Here is a 20,789-nt window from a genome sequence, read left to right on the forward strand (position 1 = left end):
CTGTATCAGTGGCAGAAATTTATGGTGGATAATGCAGAGTTCAATTCTATCCCAGAACAATGTCATTGGGTTGATTGTTCTGGATTAATAACATTACTGAGGAAAACCGGTCCATACAAACATACAAATAATATACTAAATTACAAATACATGGGTGTGCATGAAACTAATAAAATGGCGTGTTTACAATGTTACTTGTGTTTGATATGTTATAGGTTTTCTGTGAGTTGTGTTTAATGTTGGATGTGTCTTGTTGGACGTGTACGTCATACACTAAGTTGATGCAGATATACCTATTATATTGGACTGACAGCAAATAAAATGTTCAATGTAATAGAGGTGTTGCTAGGTATTTAGAATATTCAGGGTTCAGGCACATAGGCACAGGAATTTTCGGCGTTTCAATTTGATATTGTTTATGGTTTTCTAGTCTCATTTATTAAGACCCAACCCGAAGATTCGGGGCAGGGGACCTGAGTGCCACAACCTAGCGACGTGTCCTTTTTGTAGCGAGTGATATCCTTTAAATTCAAAGTTAATTGCAGACAACATGTTTAACTGTTTGGTTTATCATGAGCAGTATATTTAATAACATAGATTTAACATGTTTAACATGATTGAAATTCCAATACAGTTTGACTATAACCGCAAAATATACACTGAGTTTGTGGTGGTTAATGTACTAATGTACTTAATATAGTACGTGTGTATTTAATACGTAGTTTATGACGGATATCCATAATATTTTTAATATAATGAACTCATGAAGAATAACATGTTTAATATATCGAAAGTATGATTGGAAATATATTTAATATGTTTAATGTATGATGGGTAATATATTTAACATCTTTAACGTATGATTGGTAATATAATTAATATGTTTAATGTATAATGAGAAATATATTTAATATGCTTAATGTATGATGGATAATATCTTTAATGTATTGAGTTTATGGTGGTAATATGTTTAATATACTGAATGTACGATGGCTAACATGTTTAAACTGTTAAGTTTATGGTGGATAATATGTTTGATACGCAGAATGTATAGTACATAATATGTTTAGTATGCCGAATGAGTTTTTGGCGATTTGTATACTTAATATGCAACTTTCAGCTCTCAGTAGAATGAACCTTTACTTGTGTATAGGTATTATAAAATTTATTGCCACGTTAAAAATGCACGTAATTAACGTGTTGTAAACCAGTCGGTTTTAATGTCTTAGTACAAAATAATTCAATGTCTGTAACTTCATTTGTCCATTACTTACAACAGTCTATATCTGTGAGTTTTGTTTATAGAAGAAAAAAAAATGTTTGTAAGTGCACAACATTTTTCATCATATATCTGACGAGATAATTATATTGAAGACTTAAGAAAATCGCAGTTACAAGACATACGTCATGCATAACTGCAGGAGAGGGTTTAGTTGTGTAAAACCTAAAACCATATAAAACTAACAAAAAGAATGTTCATGCATTACGCAGTTCAACTGATATAATTGATGAAAGTATATTGGATTAGTATGAAATAATATTTATAAATGTATGTTATAGAAACATAAACAAGTTCGCGAGAATATAAAACCAAATCAATGACCAAAAACACACTAGGTTTCTGAAAACGTTTTATTAACATTTTAAATTGATGGAATATTCAAAATTATTTATTACATAGTTGTTTGTACAAAGTTAGTTATGTACAAATTGTATATACAAAGTTGATACCATTGATGGAATGCACACAACCACACAGTAAACTCGTGACCGACTTAAAGTGTTAGATATTCTAAGGCTTTACGCTACATCGGTGTCTTAAAGTTGCTTCCTTAAAACCATCACGTAACGCAGATTGACTAGAGTTTAACGAAACTTTGTGCGTCCAGCAGCGCCAGTTTATTCAACAAACGCGCGTATCATCTCTCAAAAACCGCGCGTACATGGCACTTTCATCGTGCTAAAACACATCAGAAAACGACATTAAAACAATGGGAAATATGATAGGTGAACAAACATGTAAGATTGAAATCTTGTCCTTTAAAATACTTTTTAAAGTTATCTTTTTTCTAGCTCTAGTTACCTAAATTAATGACATTAACACGAGACTAATAATAAAGTCTATATAACTTAAAACAGTGTAGTGTTCTCTCCTCTAGTGGCGCAGCGACATGTCTCTGGGATTGCATTGCTGACAACAGGGTTTCGATACCTCAGTTAGCCCTTTGTGGAGCTTTGTGCTTAACTTCAACCAAAATCAAACAGACATTAATTCTAAGAACATCCTTATACGTTAATAGCTTGGAAGTGTCCAGAAAAAGGGTAACTTAGTCACGTAAAATAACTTATAAAATACGCATGTGGAAATTACGCTATTGTGAAAATGACGTTTTCTTCTTCAGTCTCTGTCTAAAAGTTCACATAAAGCTGATATATAACTCTGGGCCATCTGAAGTGTTTCGTATTTAGACAGTTTCCGATCCTCACCAATCGAAGGCACCACTTCCCGGAGACGGTCAAATGCAACATTCAAGCTGTGCATCCGGCGCCGCTCACGAGCGTTTGCCGCCAGACGTCTGTTCTTCAGTACGGTAGGAGCCGGTATAGGTTTTTCTGAGGATTGTCGTTTGGAAGGACGGGTTTGGTTCATATTCTTTTTACATACGGATGACTGGGTGATATGTATCATAGGGGAGTCAATTCTAAGTGGTTCACACGAATGTGGGAAACAGTGAGAGTCATCTAGGCCAGGTTTTACTGAACTGTCCCAGAGGTGATGGGTTGAGTCTATGGAATCGGTTGGTGGATAGAAGCCTTCGTCCGAAGGTTTCAACACTGGAGTCAGCTCCAATAAGTCGTGTTGAGGGTCAGCTGGAGAAGAGACTTGCTCGCTGAATGAACTTTGGCACTCTTTAGAATACTTTAGCTTTCGTATGTCAGAATGACTACTACATGAGCTGGATTCTGGACTGAAACAATCATCAGAATAGATCTGCCGCGGGATATCTGAGCAACAGTTGGTATAGCCGTCAGGATCAGTTTCGGAGATAACTGGTTCACAAGTGAACAACGAGTCTGTTAGTACAGTAAGAAGTGCAGTGTCCATCTTCTCTTCTGTCGTTTGGACAGTCGCAGAAAGATGTTCTCGATCTTAGCAGGACTGGGCAATCGCTGAGACGATGCTAACAACAACAACAACAACAGCAGTTCGTGACGACCTACGCACACGTTTATCCTAATCTACAGGTAACCGGCTAGACAGCAACTGACTCCCGCCGACCTTGTTCACCTTTATATACAAGCAGGCCAGACGTGTTGTCGGCACTTGCATCATTATCTTCTTATCTGGTTGGGTGGTGCCTAATCTACGTACGTAGCCCTGAGCGCCCCCTCTATGGTAGAGGAAGAGTAGAAGACCATTGTCCGGTGTGTTAGGGGGTCATGGGCCAGTTTTGATTCACTTCTAAAACTGCCCAAGAAAAGGGATTCTACTATAACACTTCTTTATATCTTTTAATATCGTAATTAAAGAGTAACTGAAAGATTGTAAACATTATATGAGTCCTACGAGACGCGATACTGTTAACATTTGGTTGAATGAACGGAAACTACTTGTTGAAGAAACACAATTGAAAATATCGTCCTCTGTATTGGTGTGTCTACACCACGCAGTTGGCGTCCAGTCCATTCAGCCAAATTTCACCATTTCTTGTGTGATATTTACACGTACACATTTATTCAAAAATTAGAGAACATACGATAGGCTTAAAACAAACTTTCGGTTTTGTTCTTAGGTACCTTTCTTTTCGGTTAATAATAATTACAATTTGTTTCTTTGTAATTACGCACAAAGCTACACAAAGGGCTATTTATGCTGCCTACCACGGGTATCAAAACCCAGTTTCTAGTAGTGTAAGTCCAGAGATATACTGCTGTACCACTGGGGGACACCAATTACAGCGAATGTGCACTGAACGTCTGTTCTTGTAATTACATTTTAACAAAGATCTGTTTGTTAAAACAATACTATAGTAGTTTCTATTTTACTTAATTTCGAGAATATTATTTGAAAGAATACTTAACAAATTTAAGCTGTTTTTTTCTTTGTCTTATTTTCAATACTGACTGAAAAACCAAAAACAAAACGTACATGATATTCAGGAGTAAGCAAAAAAAAAAAAAATCTTCAGAAGAACGAAATTAATTTATAACTTTTTTATTTCAACAAACACAAGTTTCAGAAGTCTCCAATAGTGAATCTGAATTTTTGTCGATATTATTAAGCCTTTTTAACATGCACTTTAAGCGCAGGTAACGATCGTGTAATTTATTGAAAATATTTAAAACAAACAAACAAATCCTAACGAGAAATCTAATATTTGTCGTCTAGTATTCTAAAAATGGCCCGGCATGGCCAAGCGTGTTGAGGCGTTCGACTCGTAATCCGAGCGTCGCGTGTTCGAATCCCGATCGTACCAAACATGCCCGCCCTTTCAGCCGTGGGGTGTTATAATGTTACGGTTAATCCCACTATTTGATGGTAAAAGAGTAGCCCAAGAGTTGGCGGTGGGTGGTGATGACTAGTTGCCTTCCCTCTATTCTTACACTGCTAAATTAGGGACGGCTAGCGCAGATAGTCCTCGCGTAGCTTTGCGCGAAATTCAAAACAAACAAACAAACAGTATTCTAAAATAATGAAAGTTTCAAGCTAAAATCATAAATATCCCCACTGGAGCTCTACAATGGCACAACGGTATGTCTACGGACTTACAACGTTAGATAGCGGGTTCTACTTTAAAACTTTCTAACGCTCTAAGTTTTACACCAAGCATCGAAAATATCAACGTTTTGTTTCAGATAGTAAGAAATCGACACTTTGGGAAAAACGTTTTAGCGTCAAACACAAATGTGAATGATTTATAAAACCACTTTTGTAAATATTAATATTATTATTAAGTATTAATAGAAGAAATATTACCAGTCATATACTCATTCATATCGAAATTATTTTTAGGTTTTTTTCCCTTTTTGTAAGTTTAATAAAATATTTCAATTTACATGACTATATATAGATATAACAAAACACTGGAATATCAGACTGTTCTTTTTTCTCCTCTTTACTAATTTCTTGAACCGGCTTCGTGACTTCAAATCTCGTTTTTCAAGATACAATTTTACTGAAAATCTATAATAAAGTTTACAAATGCTGTTTTGTCAACTAAACATAAAATTTTTTAAAATACTTATATGTATATAGAAAAGAAAATGAAAAATGCATGTATTTAAATTAGAGTTTTGATTAAAAATAAGATGTGATATCTATGTTCTTAAGTTTGTTTGTTGTAAGCGTAAAACAATGGGCTATCTGATCTGTGTCTACTTCAGGAATCAAACCCGAATTTTAGTGTTATAATCTTCCTAACTTACTGTTGAGCTATTAGGTTGTCCAGAAATAAATGTCGGAATTCTCACGGTGACATGTAGAAGCTGAATGTTGAGTAACTTATCATTGGTGGGTTTAATCCAACGTTTGTCGCTTACAAGGTGTCTTAATTGTCTGCTGTTTCAACTCTATTCAGAATAAGTTTCACAATCCCCAAGGCAGCATGGACAACAAGGACTTTTGTCTCATTTTCCTCTACGACTTCAAACTTGGACGAAAATCTACCGAAACTACACGGAATATCAACCAAGCATTCGGCCATGGATCTATTATTTAACATACAGTTCAACGTTGGTTCCAAAGGTTTCGACATGGAGATGAAAGTCTTGAAGACCACGAACGTCATTGAAGGAAGCCATCCTTAGATAAAAACACTTTAAGAGAAGCTGTTGATACAGACCCTCACACACCAGTACGTAATCTTGCAGAAAAGCTAGGCACAAGCAAATCAAGCATTGCCAACCAACTGAGTGCGATTGGAAAAACGAAAAAGATGGGTAAGTGGGTTCCGCATGAGCTGACTGAAGATCAACAAAAATTCGAGGGGTTATGAGACCTGTCAAGGACGATGTTCCAAAAATTGAACGAATTGGAATTGAGGTTCTGCCTCATCCATCTTATTCCCCAGACCTTTCTTTTACAGATTTTCATTTTTTCAAGCACTTTGACAACTTTTTAAACAATAAACAATTTCAAAACCAGTCAGCTACAGAAGAATCTTTCAGGGAGTTCATTGACCATACAAACTCTGATTTCTACAGCAGGGACATAAACAGCGTCGTTACATGTTGGAAAAAGTGTGTTGAAGCAAACGGTGCCTACTTTGATTGAAACATGTTTTACAACACTGGTTTATACGTTTCCAAACTTCACAGTTCAAAGACGACATTTATTTCTGAACAACCTAATATTTCTAGCAATTAATTTAATTTAATAGGATACATTATTTGAAATAAGAATTTGTTTATAGAGGAAATATTTAAACATATGTTGTAGAAAGAATTATAAACATTTGAACGTAAACCACGTCGTGGGTAACAATGACAACCCTCTTCGCAAAAACCAACCTATTCCTATAATTAACGTTAAATAAATCAAGTAAATATTTATAGCATAAGAACAATTAAGGATGTACCACGTGCATCTTCATGTTCGAATCATAAACGAAATTAAAGTTTATTTATATTTAATAACTGAACGCCAGATGTCTCGTAAACAACTAAGCACGTGACACACTATTGTAAATGAAATCCTATGTAACTGCAACACAAAACCGCACTTTCGTATCTATTTCGGTATACATTTTGTTATCGAACTATACCTGCATTTGTTAAAGAACGTATTGTGGTAACTAGCTGCATATGTAACAATTAATGATTACAAGTATATATTTATATTAGTTTTTGTAGAAACTGCTGCAAATTGTCTCTGGTTCAGATGAAACCGTGTGCGAACGATTCACTACGCTCCACTTTGTGATTTATATGACAGCAGTAAAATTTTATAGTCTGAATTTGCCACTTGGTGACACTAGTGAACCGATTATATGCCTGATTCCAGGTATTTTAGACATCTATTCCTTTGCACTGGATGGAAAACAATAAACATTTACATGTTCTTTACGGAGAATTTTCAGCATAATTCATGTCAACAGAAAAGGTTCAGACGGAAAACAGTAAATATTTCCATTTTATTCTTGTGTAAATAGTTACAGGTTCACTAGAATATCTACACCATAACTCTTTAGTACTGTAATATATTTTTCCTTTGATTTTATTATTATTAACATAAGCACACTAATGATTCTCGTAGAGTGTTGTTTCATGATACAAATGTGCCATGTTATTGTTCAACACGTTTTACAATCTTCTATCGCAATTATAATTAAGGTACTATAGGTATTTGTACATAGTAGAACTAAAGGTGATGTGTGTGTGTGAACTATTACAATATTACTATTTATACAGAAGATTGATATTATGACATCATCAGGAGGGTTAAGACACGAGTATCATTGGTTGCAAAACACAGATCTCAGCAGTCCAAGGCCCGGCACGACTGATGATTTAGGCGTTGGACTCGTAATGTGAAGGTTGTGGATTCGACTATATTATTATTTTCAATGACAGTAAATGTAATTTTTCTACTTTCGTGGAATTACTATTCATTCTAACATTTCGTTTCGACGCCATATCTTGATGTTTATATCTAACAACAGTATTTTTATTATACTGTCTTTAATTTGTTCAATGTCAAATTCATTACTAGTTGGTACGGCATGACCAGGTGGTTAAGGCAATCGACTCGTAATCCTAGGGTCGCGGGTTTGAATCCCCGTTACATCAAACATGCTCGCACTTTCAGCCGTGAGGGCGTTAATGTTACTGTCAATCCCACTGTTGGTAAAAGAGAAGTTCAAGAGTTGGCGGTGGGTGGTGATGACTAGCTGCCTTCCCTCTAGTCTTACACTGCTAAATTAGGGACGGCTAGCGTAGATAGCCCTCGTGTAGTTTTGCTTGAAATTCAAAAACAAACAAACTGACAGTCTTGATCGTTCAGACACATATTTGTCGAAGTTTCGAAGAGGTAGTTTTACTCATACGATGCCATAGACTGATTATTTGCAAGAAAATTTGACACAGTGATTAGTACGCCTACGATCAGAAACTTTCTGATCACACTAACAGTACCACTGATTTGACGGTAATCATTCGTATTTCTGTACGGAGTGAAGAACAGTGATAATAGACCTTGTACCGTGAACATAAGGTCTACTTATTCAACCTCGACTTGAGAACTGATATAACTGGTCACATCTACACGTGACCATGTTATATATACTTGTTTGTAAATGTTGATATATCTATGTATTGTGCCTTTTGTTATTAACTTGGAGGACCAGCTATCGACGTATCATTTCGGGACTTCCAAGGTATGCCACATATATGTATAAGAAAATTTTAAAGATGGTTCAGGAATAAGTTTCTCTGATGAAGAACGAATTTTCGACGGTAAAAATGATAATTAACTGACGTCATCTTGAATTCTCTAGTTAGGGCATCAATTTCGATTTTGTCTGTTTCACTTTCCTTATAAATGAAGGTGTTAAAAAATAAACAATGTGTTTATGATGTAGTTCAATGATTAACTGCTTGCCGGAGTTGTATTTAAAAGGGTTATACTATAAGGAGCGTTAGAGGAACCGGGTGAGTTTCGGGTAGACTATCTAAGCGACAGTGTGTCGTCTCAATGTAGCCAAACTTCCGGTACAAAAAAGAAAATGCGCAGAGATAATCCGTTCGTAATTATGGTTTTGTTAGGGATAACTGTTCGTAATTCTTTAATTTCAAATAAGCTGCTTTGTGGTAGGTCTAAATGATGTGAACACTTAGCCGTAGCTGGTCTCAGATGGATTTTCCATGAAGTTTGTGTTAGGTATCGTATCACACTTGTTGCTCTAAACAACGTAGATACATTACTTATTTTATTCTTAGCAGTATAAATAACATTTTGAAGGGCTGTCTTCTGTTTAAATTCCAAATACGTACAATTTGTAATATCGAGATGCACAGCAAAAAGAAAACCACAACTGTCGCATTTCGAAGAAAAATGTTTATGTTTATTTGAAAACCGACGACAAAATATATATTACGAATATACAAAACCTGTTTAACATGACGACAATATATATAACACGAATGTACAAAATCTGTTAATACCAAAAACACCGTCAAAAACTGTAAGTATTTTTGGAGTATTTGATTTTTAGCGTTGGTTGTTGTAGCGTCTTTCTTCAGAGCCGAAATTGATTTATTTTGTAAATTTCGGACGAGGTTTTGATTAATATCATTTGAATTGAAATAGCGGTAGCAATGCATTATAATGAAACAAAATTTTCTTTATATAATTATTTTGAATTTTCATTGTGGCGCATGTCGATAACTGTTGTTTCGTCATTTTCTTCAAATTATTGACAATAATTTTCATTTCTGAATGTTCCAACAGTGGTGAACGTTTACCAGGCCCGGAATGGCCAAGTGGCTAATACACTTGACTCGTAATTTGAAGGTCGTGGTTTAGAATCTCCGTCACACCAAATATGCTCGCCCTTTCAGCCATGGGGGCGTTATAATTTTACGGTCAATCCTACTATTTGTTGATAAGAGAGGTAGCTCAAGAGTTGGCAGTGGGTGGTGATGATTAGCTGCCTTTCCAATACAAAATCAGGGACGGCTAGCGCGGATAGCTCTTGTGTAGCTTTGTGCGAAATTCAAAACAAACCAAACGTTTGCCAGGGTTAACTACTGAGAAGTTAAAAATAAAACAATAACAAACAAACCGAAAAGCCATTTTGAGTGAGAAGAAGAGATTACGACAATGTTGTTTTTTTTTTGAGCACCAACCATGAATCGAAGTTTGTTATAACAAAGTGGTTGTGGTTTGTTTTCTATTTAACAGTTTAAATAACGCTACCAAGTAAAACGCTTTGACAAACTGCCAAAGTCTGGATTAAATTGAAGATTAATTAAGTCTTTATTACTGAGATCTACACAATATATTGATATATGAAGAGAGAGATCAAACCAACTATAATATACGTAATTCTATTATTCTATAAGCGTAGATAAAGAAAGTTTATGAACTGGACAGGGCTAGTTAACACTTGTGACCACAGAAATTATGTAAAATGGACAAGATTAGTTTAACCTATGAGAAAGCAGGTGTGTAAATTGGATAAGGTAAACTTTTGCTAAGAACAAGGTAGGTGTATGGTTTTGAATGAAATGTATCTTCACAAATCATATATATATATATCTACATATATTAAGATAGGCCTTCAGTTAATGTCAACATGTGTGAACAATGCTCAGTCAAACGGATAAAAAATCTGGTCTTTAAGACAAAATTATTTACTTATATCACAAAAAGGTTTAGTAAAACGTATAACTTTCTAACACTTGTGACAAATAAAATATTATAGACGTACTTTAGAATACGCTCATAAAGCTGTAATTTTATCAATAAGCTTAAATCAAAGCAAGCTCTAACATCTTCAAAGCAAAGATGACACACGTTATACGAAGTAATAAATAGACTTAAGTAAATATTACTTTAAAACGATGAATGCCACCAGTAACGCGGTAGAAAAAAGTGATAAAGTATTTTATCGTAAAATAGTGACGTTTTACTGAGGACAAATTTTAAAATATGCCCAGTGTAAATATATAAATGTGCCACTGTCGCTTTGTAATTGTAGTGAAGGTGATGTATATGAATGTGTTAAACATATGAACAGAAGTGAATATATATACATATGCTTTAAATACGTGTGTAAATGTAGCTTAAATATCTGGTGACAATAAGAGGTACAATTGTAGTAAAATAGAACTATAGTATCTAATTTAAGTACTGGGTATGTATGGATATATCGAAGGTAGGTTTATTATTGTGGTCAATGTGAGATAAACAGAACTAATTATTTAAATTATGTTAATGCAGGTTGTGTTTATAGACTTTAGTTTTCTAAGAGTCCTTTTCATTATTGAAAGATATATACAGTCTAGCCTCTGGCGGGACAGAATCAAACTAACGCAGGAATTCTAGTAACCACTTGCAGGAGGAGCCAACCGAAAGGTGATTACAGGGTTGGACCACTATCTGGGTAATTATGTCAAAGTCTTTCTTTGTCTAACGAGCCTAATTTTCTTTAAACTTCAACGCTAATAGCCAATCTTGATACTGTCTGCCAAGCTGTCTCCAGGAAATTGATAAAGTAGATTCTTTTCGAAACAGTCTTAAAATGCTTGGTTAGTTAATTATTGTTCTGCCTAGTGACCATTATGAACAGTCGTGTTCGAAGCGTGGATCCATTGTGAAACAATTGTCAAGACATCTGTATTACGACCTTTCTGAAATACTACCTGAGCGACAGTCGTCATGTGGCACGTGGGTTGTAAGTAACTGAGCAGAAAGCCGTACACTTAGTTATACCATGTTCTAAAAATGCGCAATAAACCATTATTTGGGAATCAGCAAAACTGTCCAATTTCAAAAGTCCTTAAGCCACCCGTTTTTGTTATGATATAAAGAAGACATAATTCATTATCAGCTACAGAATGTATTCTTCAGCACGTGTGTATACAATGAGTTTCAGCTTCATCTATAGCTATTAATATTGACTTTCGATCAGATCTAGCTATGTATTTAGAGGAACTAGAGATCAGTCTGACAATAATGACATCTGTTGAACTATATTTTCTTTACGTCGTTATTTATGACGATTAAAATTCATTGTTCCATCAGTTGGGTATCGTTGCTGCTAATTTAATGATATTTTCGGTCGTAATCCCAACAATTCATCCGTCTAAGTTCAGTACTATTCTGCAAGTGCTAACTTGCTTATCACGTCAGAACGATGATAGATTGCAATTTGGTTTGTTTTGATGTGCCCGGATCGAACAACAGAAATACCTTACGTTAAAAAAATGAATGAACATAATAAAGTTTTTAAGTTATACCCAAATGACCTGAATAACAATAAGCTCTCCCTCTGAAATTCACCTCTGTCACTTCCACAACATTCATCTCACTCAAATCTTTTCTACAGATCTCGAACACGGTAGTCGCGTATTTAAAGTAAAAGAAACAATTCTGACTGACTTGACGAAAGAACACAAAGACCGCTCTCGTGCTAATGATAGCTTTCTTAAAGAGTGCTAGTGATAAATAGCGGCGATAGACAAAATGGATTCCTAGGACTTTCTGGTTCACACTGCCGTAAATATGACCAGTACTTGAGTTTTCTGCGTAAATTAACTGCATTCTTGTTATGTTAAATTTATGTTGTTTTGAGGGAGGAAAAGTTTAAATAAATCTTAGTAAGGTTTATCTAACCTGATCAAAATAATTTTTTCCAACTTAGGGTATATTGTGCATGTTGTGTAACAAGTGTTTGAATTTTATATTTCTTTGTAAAAATAATTAAAATAGTGTACAAAATGAGACAACGTAAAATATATATATATAAATAAAAAATAATATTTTTGAACGTGGAGAAATTCCATTACGGTTTGGACAAACTAGGCAATATGGACAGTTCAGAGGTCGTAAACAAAATGCTCTAATCATAGCATGTTATAACTTTTGATGACAACCTGATCCCCACACCACAGTTTTTAGAGAAGCGGTTCATAGAGCGGCTTTTTTTTTTATCCAAGTACAAACTTTTAGCACATAGCTCCTTCATATCTTCAACGATTTGAGATCTAATTACAGGTTTCGACTCAGGAGGTCAAACCCTTTCGATTGATGTATTTGACCACGCCCAGGGTCTCATAGACGAATTTATTATATTTCTGTCTAAAAGAATTTCAATTTGAATATAGTCTAGCAGATGTCCTGATTACATATATGCACACATATAAAGAAAACAATGGGTATTGATTATCGTCAGTAAATCACGAGATAGAGTGTGTAAACAATCTCGAGGAGATCTGATCGTAAGCAGAACGATTGAGATGTGAATGTTGTTCAAATCAAGAAGGATAAACTCAGTGAAGTATTCGGGTTAATCTAGCTGTCTTCTTGAGACCTGAGACTAGCCAATACTTGCCAACGGTTGACAGGCAGCACTCCTTCCACCCACTAAGCCATTTGATTTACTGGGTAATAAGATAAACATCAATAACCACATTTATGTTCTATTTACCAATATCAAGATCAGAAAACAGCCGTAAGGCCAAAGAATCCCAGGAAAGTAACTTCAGTTATATTTACAATTGGAGGTTACCTTATCGCTTCTAAACGTCAGCACTTCGGTAAACAGGTGTAAGAAAAGAACGTTGTCAGAAATGGATTGGAATTTGTACTTCACTGCTGAGATACAGATCAATAACAAGACAAGATGATAATGTAATTTATAGGATTTGAGCAGCAGATCGCAAATCCGAAGGGCGCAGCGCTTTGAAGCTCAAATTTTGTCTGTCTTGTTCTGTCTGGTAGTTAATTATTACTTTTCAGTTCTGTGTAAATAGTCTATGGTTCGAAAACAAACATTTATACATTATAAATTTTTAAATGTCAACTTTATAAAAACCGAGTTCCTAAAATTAATTGCCTATTCTTCGATTTTATATCTAAAGTGACATCGCAAGTGGAAGGTTTTGTGAAATAACCAATGTACAATCCTATCATTATATTATTATCTGGAGATAAAATTGGTACCTATAAAATAGGTAACACGTTTGAATTGTTTTGATTTACAACTGAAAAAAAGGCGTGGAAGCTAAACATATTCTAATAAATTTTACACTAAAGTCGAGTTGATAGGTAGATATCTATTTGAACATTAAAAATCTCTTGTTTTTGTAGTAGATATAAGTTAGCCTATACGGTGGGAATGTGCGTTGGCAGAATGATGCTGACTTCGATCTAGATTTATCTCTTGTTGAGGAACAAAATAAATAATGTTGTGTTGTTAATTGTTAATCTAAAATCCGATTTGTAAATGACTTGAACAAAATTAATAGTAATTGTACTTCCCTTAATATGATTCACACCATAATAGTCATTGTTCATGAAAATTGATGGTCTAGGTGTTAAAACATAGAGCATTACTGTAACTGCTATGTTCCAGCTGGCCTGATGAGGCTTGGTATTTACCAAGAGTTCGATGGCATCGGCTATGGCAGATGTGATGTAATTGACATGTTGTATCATGTTATCCTTTGCTTTCACTCGCATGTTTGTAGTAGCCAGATATATCAGACATGAAATTGATTCATTTATATATATTTTAACGTTTTTGATGTTATCTCAAAATACGAAACCAACATTCACATATCTTTTCCTTTCAAATGCGCCCCCCCCCCATAAATAACGCTGAACATTCAGAAGTGTTGGTAATGCTTAAGGCCTTAGTGTTATAATGATTTATTAATAACTTCTAATGAATTTCTTACGCCTTGAACACAGGTTTTTAGGCATAATTCTGCAAAGTGATTGACGTGTACGGACACCGCTATATAATTCACAAAAACAAGAACTGTCTGTTTGTTTGATCTTAAACACAGAGGTACACATTGGGCTATCTGTGCTCTGCCCACCACAGTTATCGAAACTCGGTTTCTAGCGTTGTAAGTCCGCAGACATACCTCTGTGCCACTGGGGGGAAAAAGAGGAAGAGAGATTAAACCTAATAATTAGAAAACCAGGTATTTCTAAATTTATAATGAATGATACATCGTCAAGTTTTACATATAAAGTGTTTACGTACAGGAAAAAAGTATTTTTAATAATGCGCAAAGCTACACCAGGGCTATTTCTGCTAGCCATTACAGTAACGAACCAGATGTTTCTTAAATTTTAAATATTAAAATCCGTCATTTAGACTGTTCAAAGGTAGGTTTTTTGTTATACAGGTGTCGTAAAAACTAACACTCTTTAAAAAAGTATGTTTAAAAAGCTATGTACATAAAATCCTGACAAGATGAATACTGACAAGATTGTTACTGGATTCTATAATGGATAATCACGCAGCACTATTAAGCAATAGCAGCAGAGGAATTGTAACTGTTCATAAAGCAAGTATAAGAATGTGTTGTTTTTTTCGTTTTAATTGTTAGATACCAAATTTTATTTGGAAGTTAATTAGGCATAATGTGAAGATAGTTCACATTATTTATATTTAAGTACAATTTTTATTACCAACATACTAAATGTTTACGTATATGTATATTACGGTCAATAATTATATGCTTGAAAAAATGCATATTTTCTTCTCTAAAATTGTTCGCATTGAAATGCAAAAGTTTAGAAATCAATTAAAAATTCCTTATCTCAGAAAATACACATAAAAAATGTACTTTGTTGGGAAGTATCTCCGTGGGAAACGATATAGAGTCACGCATGAGTTATTTCACGTAAGTAATCTAGTCACGTGCTTCGTGCATCCTTTATAAACGGATATCCTACACATTAGATCAATATTAATTATCAAAATGATGTTGATGACGCAAAACAGAAAAAAATCAGTAGAGTTGTATGACATAAAAATAACTTTTCAGAACCATGAAAGATTGGGTCAATTGCTATATACAGTTTTCAATTTTAACTATTTATACTTTATATTTTGAAATAAAATGAAATGTAACACATTTAAAATAAACTTACGAAATTAGATTGAACTTTTATGTTTAGTTTCCCTATATAGGTCTGAAATTAAGTGAATTTTTACATGTTTAAAGTACAATTACGTTCCCCCGAGCTAAACTTTAACATAAAGCTAACTCCTAATTTCTGACCCCCTCAGTGGCACAGCGGCAGGTCTGCGGACTCCTGCTTGCTAGAAAGCGAGTTTCGATACCCGTGATGAGAAGAGCACGGATAACCCATTGTGTAGCTTTGCGCTTAATTCCATACAAGCAAACTTATTTATGAAAATATGTTTGATAAGGTATAAGGCTTAAGTAGATTAATTTTTTACGTAAGAAATACACTTACCCTTATAGGTCACTGGATCCGAGGAATAGACTTCCAACTCGTTTAAACCTAAACCGAAACACTTCATTTCATAATATTTTTTTCATATTCCATCTTTGTACATTTTCAAATGATGATTTTTGCTTGAAAGTGTTTTAAGCACAAAGAAAACCAACAACAAACAATATAGGAACAATCTAACGAAACTTATAAAACCTTAGGAGAAATCTAACGAAACTTATAAACCTTAGGAGAAATATAACGAAACTTATAAACCTTAGGAGAAATCTAACGAAACTTATAAACCTTAGGAGCAAGCTAACGAAACTTATAAAACCTTAGGAGCAATCTAACGAAACTTATAAACCTTAGGAGAAATCTAACGAAACTTATAAACCTTAGGAGCAATCTAACGAAACTTATAAACCTTAGGAGCAATCTAACGAAACTTATAAACCTTATGAGCAATCTAACGAAACTTATAAAACCTTAGGAGCAATCTAACGAAACTTATAAACCTTAGGAGCAATCTAACGAAACTTATAAACCTTAGGAGCAATCTAACGAAACTTATAAAATTTTAGGAGCAATCTAACGAAACTTATAAACCTTAGGAGCAATCTAACGAAACTTATAAACCTTATGAGCAATCTAACGAAACTTATAAAACCTTAGGAGCAATCTAACGAAACTTATAAACCTTAGGAGCAATCTAACGAAACTTATAAACCTTAGGAGCAATCTAACGAAAATGATAAAGTTCTCTTATTCGAAACACTTCTCAGTATATGACGAAGTTCTACATATCCATAAAGTTCTATGCATATGATAAAACTTTATAAACTCAATAAACTTCTGAGTGTATGAAAAATTTGTATATATGGATATATATATATTCAATACCGTTCTGAGTACACGATGAAGCTGTAAAAACCACGAAGAGCTGATTACTTGACATATTTCTAATCGTGTGGCAAAGTGCTATGTATATATGTATGACAAATGTTTACGTGTGTCGTAATAATTATATTTTACCTATATGGCTGATTAATAGTACTCAGAATATATCAAGTTTTATGTATATAGTGAAGTCTTGTTTTAGTGGCTCCCTGGCCTTGAACGAATATCTATTGAAGTGATGAATTTCTATGTGAAAATAATTAAATATATATGTATATGCACGTAATGAAGTTCTTGTACATAATAAACTGGGTCTATGATACATTTTGTTAAGATAAAGTTTTATGCAAGCGACAAAAATCCGTATTCATGAGAAAGATTATAAAAAAAAATTAGTAAGTGTGTACTACCATTGGAATCTAACAGATATTCTTGCAATTTTTATTGGAACAAATAACCATTAGAATTTCTATGTGTTCAAAAAATGTTATATTTGGCTTAGATTGCTTTGGTTTGTTTTGAATTTTGTGCAAAGCCACACGAGGGCTATTTGCGCTAGCCGTCCTTAATTTAGAGGTGTCAGACTGGAGAGAAGGCAGCTAGTCATCACCACCTATCGCCAACTCTTGGGCTACTCTTTTACCAACGAATAGTGGAATTCACCATCACATTATGACACCCTCACGGCTGAAAAGGCGAGTATGTTTGGTATGACGGTGATTCGAACCTGTGACCCTTGGATTACGAGTCGATTGCCTTAACTACCTGGCCATGCCGAGCCATCCGTCTAGATTAAACTACCTAATTATTAGAAAACATTCGTGAAAGTTATGACTAAGTGAGTTTATGTTTGAATTTAATAAATACTTGCGTTCTTAGTTTTTAACACGAGTACAAGTAGATGGTACGTAGAAAATACAATGTTTATTTTGATATAATTAGTTAAGAGACATCTGGACATAATTAATACACAAAAATTAATAGTAATTTACGTAATTCATGATTTTGATTGAAATATATTAATAAAATATTTCGGTTTGAAACGACTATTATAAAAATGTTACTTATTTAAATATTTATCCATGTAAGATTAAAAGGAAATGTTTATCTATAGATGATTAAAAAGAAATGTATGCAGATTTCCTTATGTTTAGTATTTTGATTGTGAGAAAATATTTTACACCATTCACTTGTTTAGAGAATTGCAGTGAAGTTATATAGAGATGATGTAAAAAATTAAAACAAAAGAAATATGGACGAGTCTTATGGATATATGGTAATATTTGGGTATATGTATCTTTAGCAAAATTTGGAATATATTTTGTGAGTTGAAGTGTTTTTGTAATAATTTGAAAGAGATTTTTAAAAGTGCTTGCGTGGGCATGTGTTTATTAACATTAGGGAGGGAACTGAAACGTGAATGGGCGTGCCTTTATTAACATTGGGGAGATAGATATCTGATAAACGTGGATGGACGTGCCGTTCTTAACATTTGAGAAAGATATGAAATAAAGAAAGGTAAACCATCAACTATATAGTAGCGTATTAGATAAATACTGTGTTAATTATAAACAAATGAAAAGTGTATCTTTATGGTCAGTTGGTGTTACTATTGACTATTCAACCAATAATTATGAGTTTTATATATTATATATCTATTAAAGTATACATTTCGAGGCAAATCCACCTGTAAGCGCAAGAATCGATGGTAGGTAAGAACGATAAAAATATGCAGAAATCTTATATATTTTATTTACGACCATATTGTTGAGAAAACCATATTTTTATTTGTGAAATGAGTTTCAATATCTTAGACATGCTTTTCGCTTTCTTAAGAAAATTATTTTGTTTGTTTGTTTGTTAAGAATTTCACGTAAAGCTACACGAGGGCTATCTGCGCTAACCATCCCTAATACACTCACTGCTAACTCTTGAATTATTCTTTTACAAACGAATAGTGGGATTGAGCGTGACATAATAACGCCCTAACGTCCATGCCATAAAGTGTGTTGAGTCGTTGCCTGCGCATATTTTATCTAAAACTAAATAAATAAATGCTAAATAATAAACTAAATAAAATATATAGCTATAAAGGGCTCGCCTCACTTCCACCTAAAATCGCCATTACTTTCGCCATCTTTTACTTGCACGATTATTTCCACTTCTTTTTGTCACCTTCAAGGATGGCTACTCTTTCTTCAGTATCTATAAAATTCGCAACCACACAGCGTTTGTTGTAATTTGGCACTTTCTATCAGCCATCATCGTGATTGTTGATAGGACGCCCGAAATTGAGCTTGGTGCTATCTTTCAAACTGCGGCTTAAAGAATTAGAATGTCTAGACGTCCGTGTAACATAGCCGAAATCAATCATGTAGTGGTAAAAAAACTGCGATGCAGTCAGCAGCGTCGTGTCGGAAAGAGCAGGAACTATATGTATAAACAAATGATACATAACACTAGTACAGTTGCAACAATAAATTAATAATCGCTGTTGTACATATGTCATGCCTACCATATAAACATTAAATTGCATCGACGGCCTGCACCCAGCTATATAATTAAACATATAGGAGATTATGAGACTCCATATAAACCACAGACTACATTAAAACGATTTGTTGTCAAATGTTATACAACTACTGTTATTTATTAGGTAGTCAAATAAACTTAAAAACTGTTCTAGAGAAATAGCAATGATGCCTTTAGTAATATTGCTCAGGTTTTATTACAATACTCAAAGCCATTTTTGCTGTAAGCTGACAGAACAGTACGAAATAGGCGATTCCTATTAGAACTACTAAAGTGGTTTATGATATATATATATATATATATATCTCTATAGCTGCAGAAGCTGCATTTGTTTGTACATTTGTGACTCAAGTGGTGTGTTGAAAGCGCAGAAGTGTAAAAGGTTGTTCTAGTGAAAAATAATAAGAAACGACCTTTTTTTATTTGCTGGATGAGCGGCTCATAGAACGGCTGTGAGTTTAGTGGATTTTTTTTTTTCAAAACAAATGTTTAGTTAAAAGTTCCATCATGTCTTGACCGACTTGAGTTCTAATTACAGATTTGGTCTCAGAAAATCAAACCCTTTCGATTGATTTATTTCACCACACAAAGTCTTATAGATTAATGCATTCTAATCCTGCATAAAATAATCTCAATTTGAGAGCAGGGTGTTAGAGATCCTGATTAATGATAAAATCATAGCGGGTGTACACATGCCCCACACTTGGCATTTCTGGCGCATACAAATATAGCTAATAAAGTAGGAAACAAAGGTCTCATAGATTAATTTACTCTAATTTTGCTTCAAAGAATTTCAAATGAGGCGGCTACTGAGGATTCACTCTCGTTTATATCTTAACTTACATCTCAGGTTATCTTGACTTACATCTCAGGTTATTTTATCTTACATCTCAGGTTATCTTCATTTAAACTTTTCCCTGTATATTTATATTGCAGTATGTGTGTTTCCTTATAGCAAAGTCTTACCTCATTAGGGTATCTGCTGAGTTCACCGAGGGGAATCGAACTCCTAATTTTAGCGTTGCACCAGCGGGGGACAATATTGTAGTAATTAAAATATTAGTATTATCAGTATTTAACAGAAATTAGGTATTTTTAATTTTTGTCAAATATTATTTTAAAATCACGTAATTGTACTTTCAATGATTTACAGTTATTTGTAGATCTTTACAAGAAACTCTACCCACACAAACCTATTTCCAAAACCTAAATGAGATTTTACCAAGTTCAACGTGAAAGAACCAGGTAAGGGTATTTTTATCATTTGCGTGTCAACTCCGGGCATCAATTACCTGTTTCTTTCAGATAAGTGATCAACTCTATTTGTCGATTTCACCTGTAACATTCCACTCAACCCGAACAAGTAAAGCACCACTAAACGAAGAAAGAGACCTATCAGTGACTGTCAGGAAATTGAATAAAAAACGAACGACTA

The 20,789-nt window shown here is 34.1% G+C and overlaps 1 protein-coding gene across 1 annotated transcript; it reads right to left on the bottom strand.

Annotated features, from left to right (window-relative positions):
* Positions 1-1,656: 1,656 nt before the first annotated feature.
* On the bottom strand, positions 1,657-3,860 carry LOC143255891 (uncharacterized). Its single transcript, XM_076512272.1, has one exon. It carries the CDS (start codon positions 3,104-3,106, stop codon positions 2,399-2,401), a length of 708 nt encoding a protein of 235 aa, XP_076368387.1. The 5' UTR covers positions 3,107-3,860; the 3' UTR covers positions 1,657-2,398.
* Positions 3,861-20,789: the final 16,929 nt, after the last annotated feature.

The sequence above is a fragment of the Tachypleus tridentatus genome, chromosome 7 (assembly GCF_004210375.1).
Source record: "Tachypleus tridentatus isolate NWPU-2018 chromosome 7, ASM421037v1, whole genome shotgun sequence".
In the NCBI taxonomy this organism is placed as follows: Eukaryota; Metazoa; Arthropoda; class Merostomata; order Xiphosura; family Limulidae; genus Tachypleus; species Tachypleus tridentatus.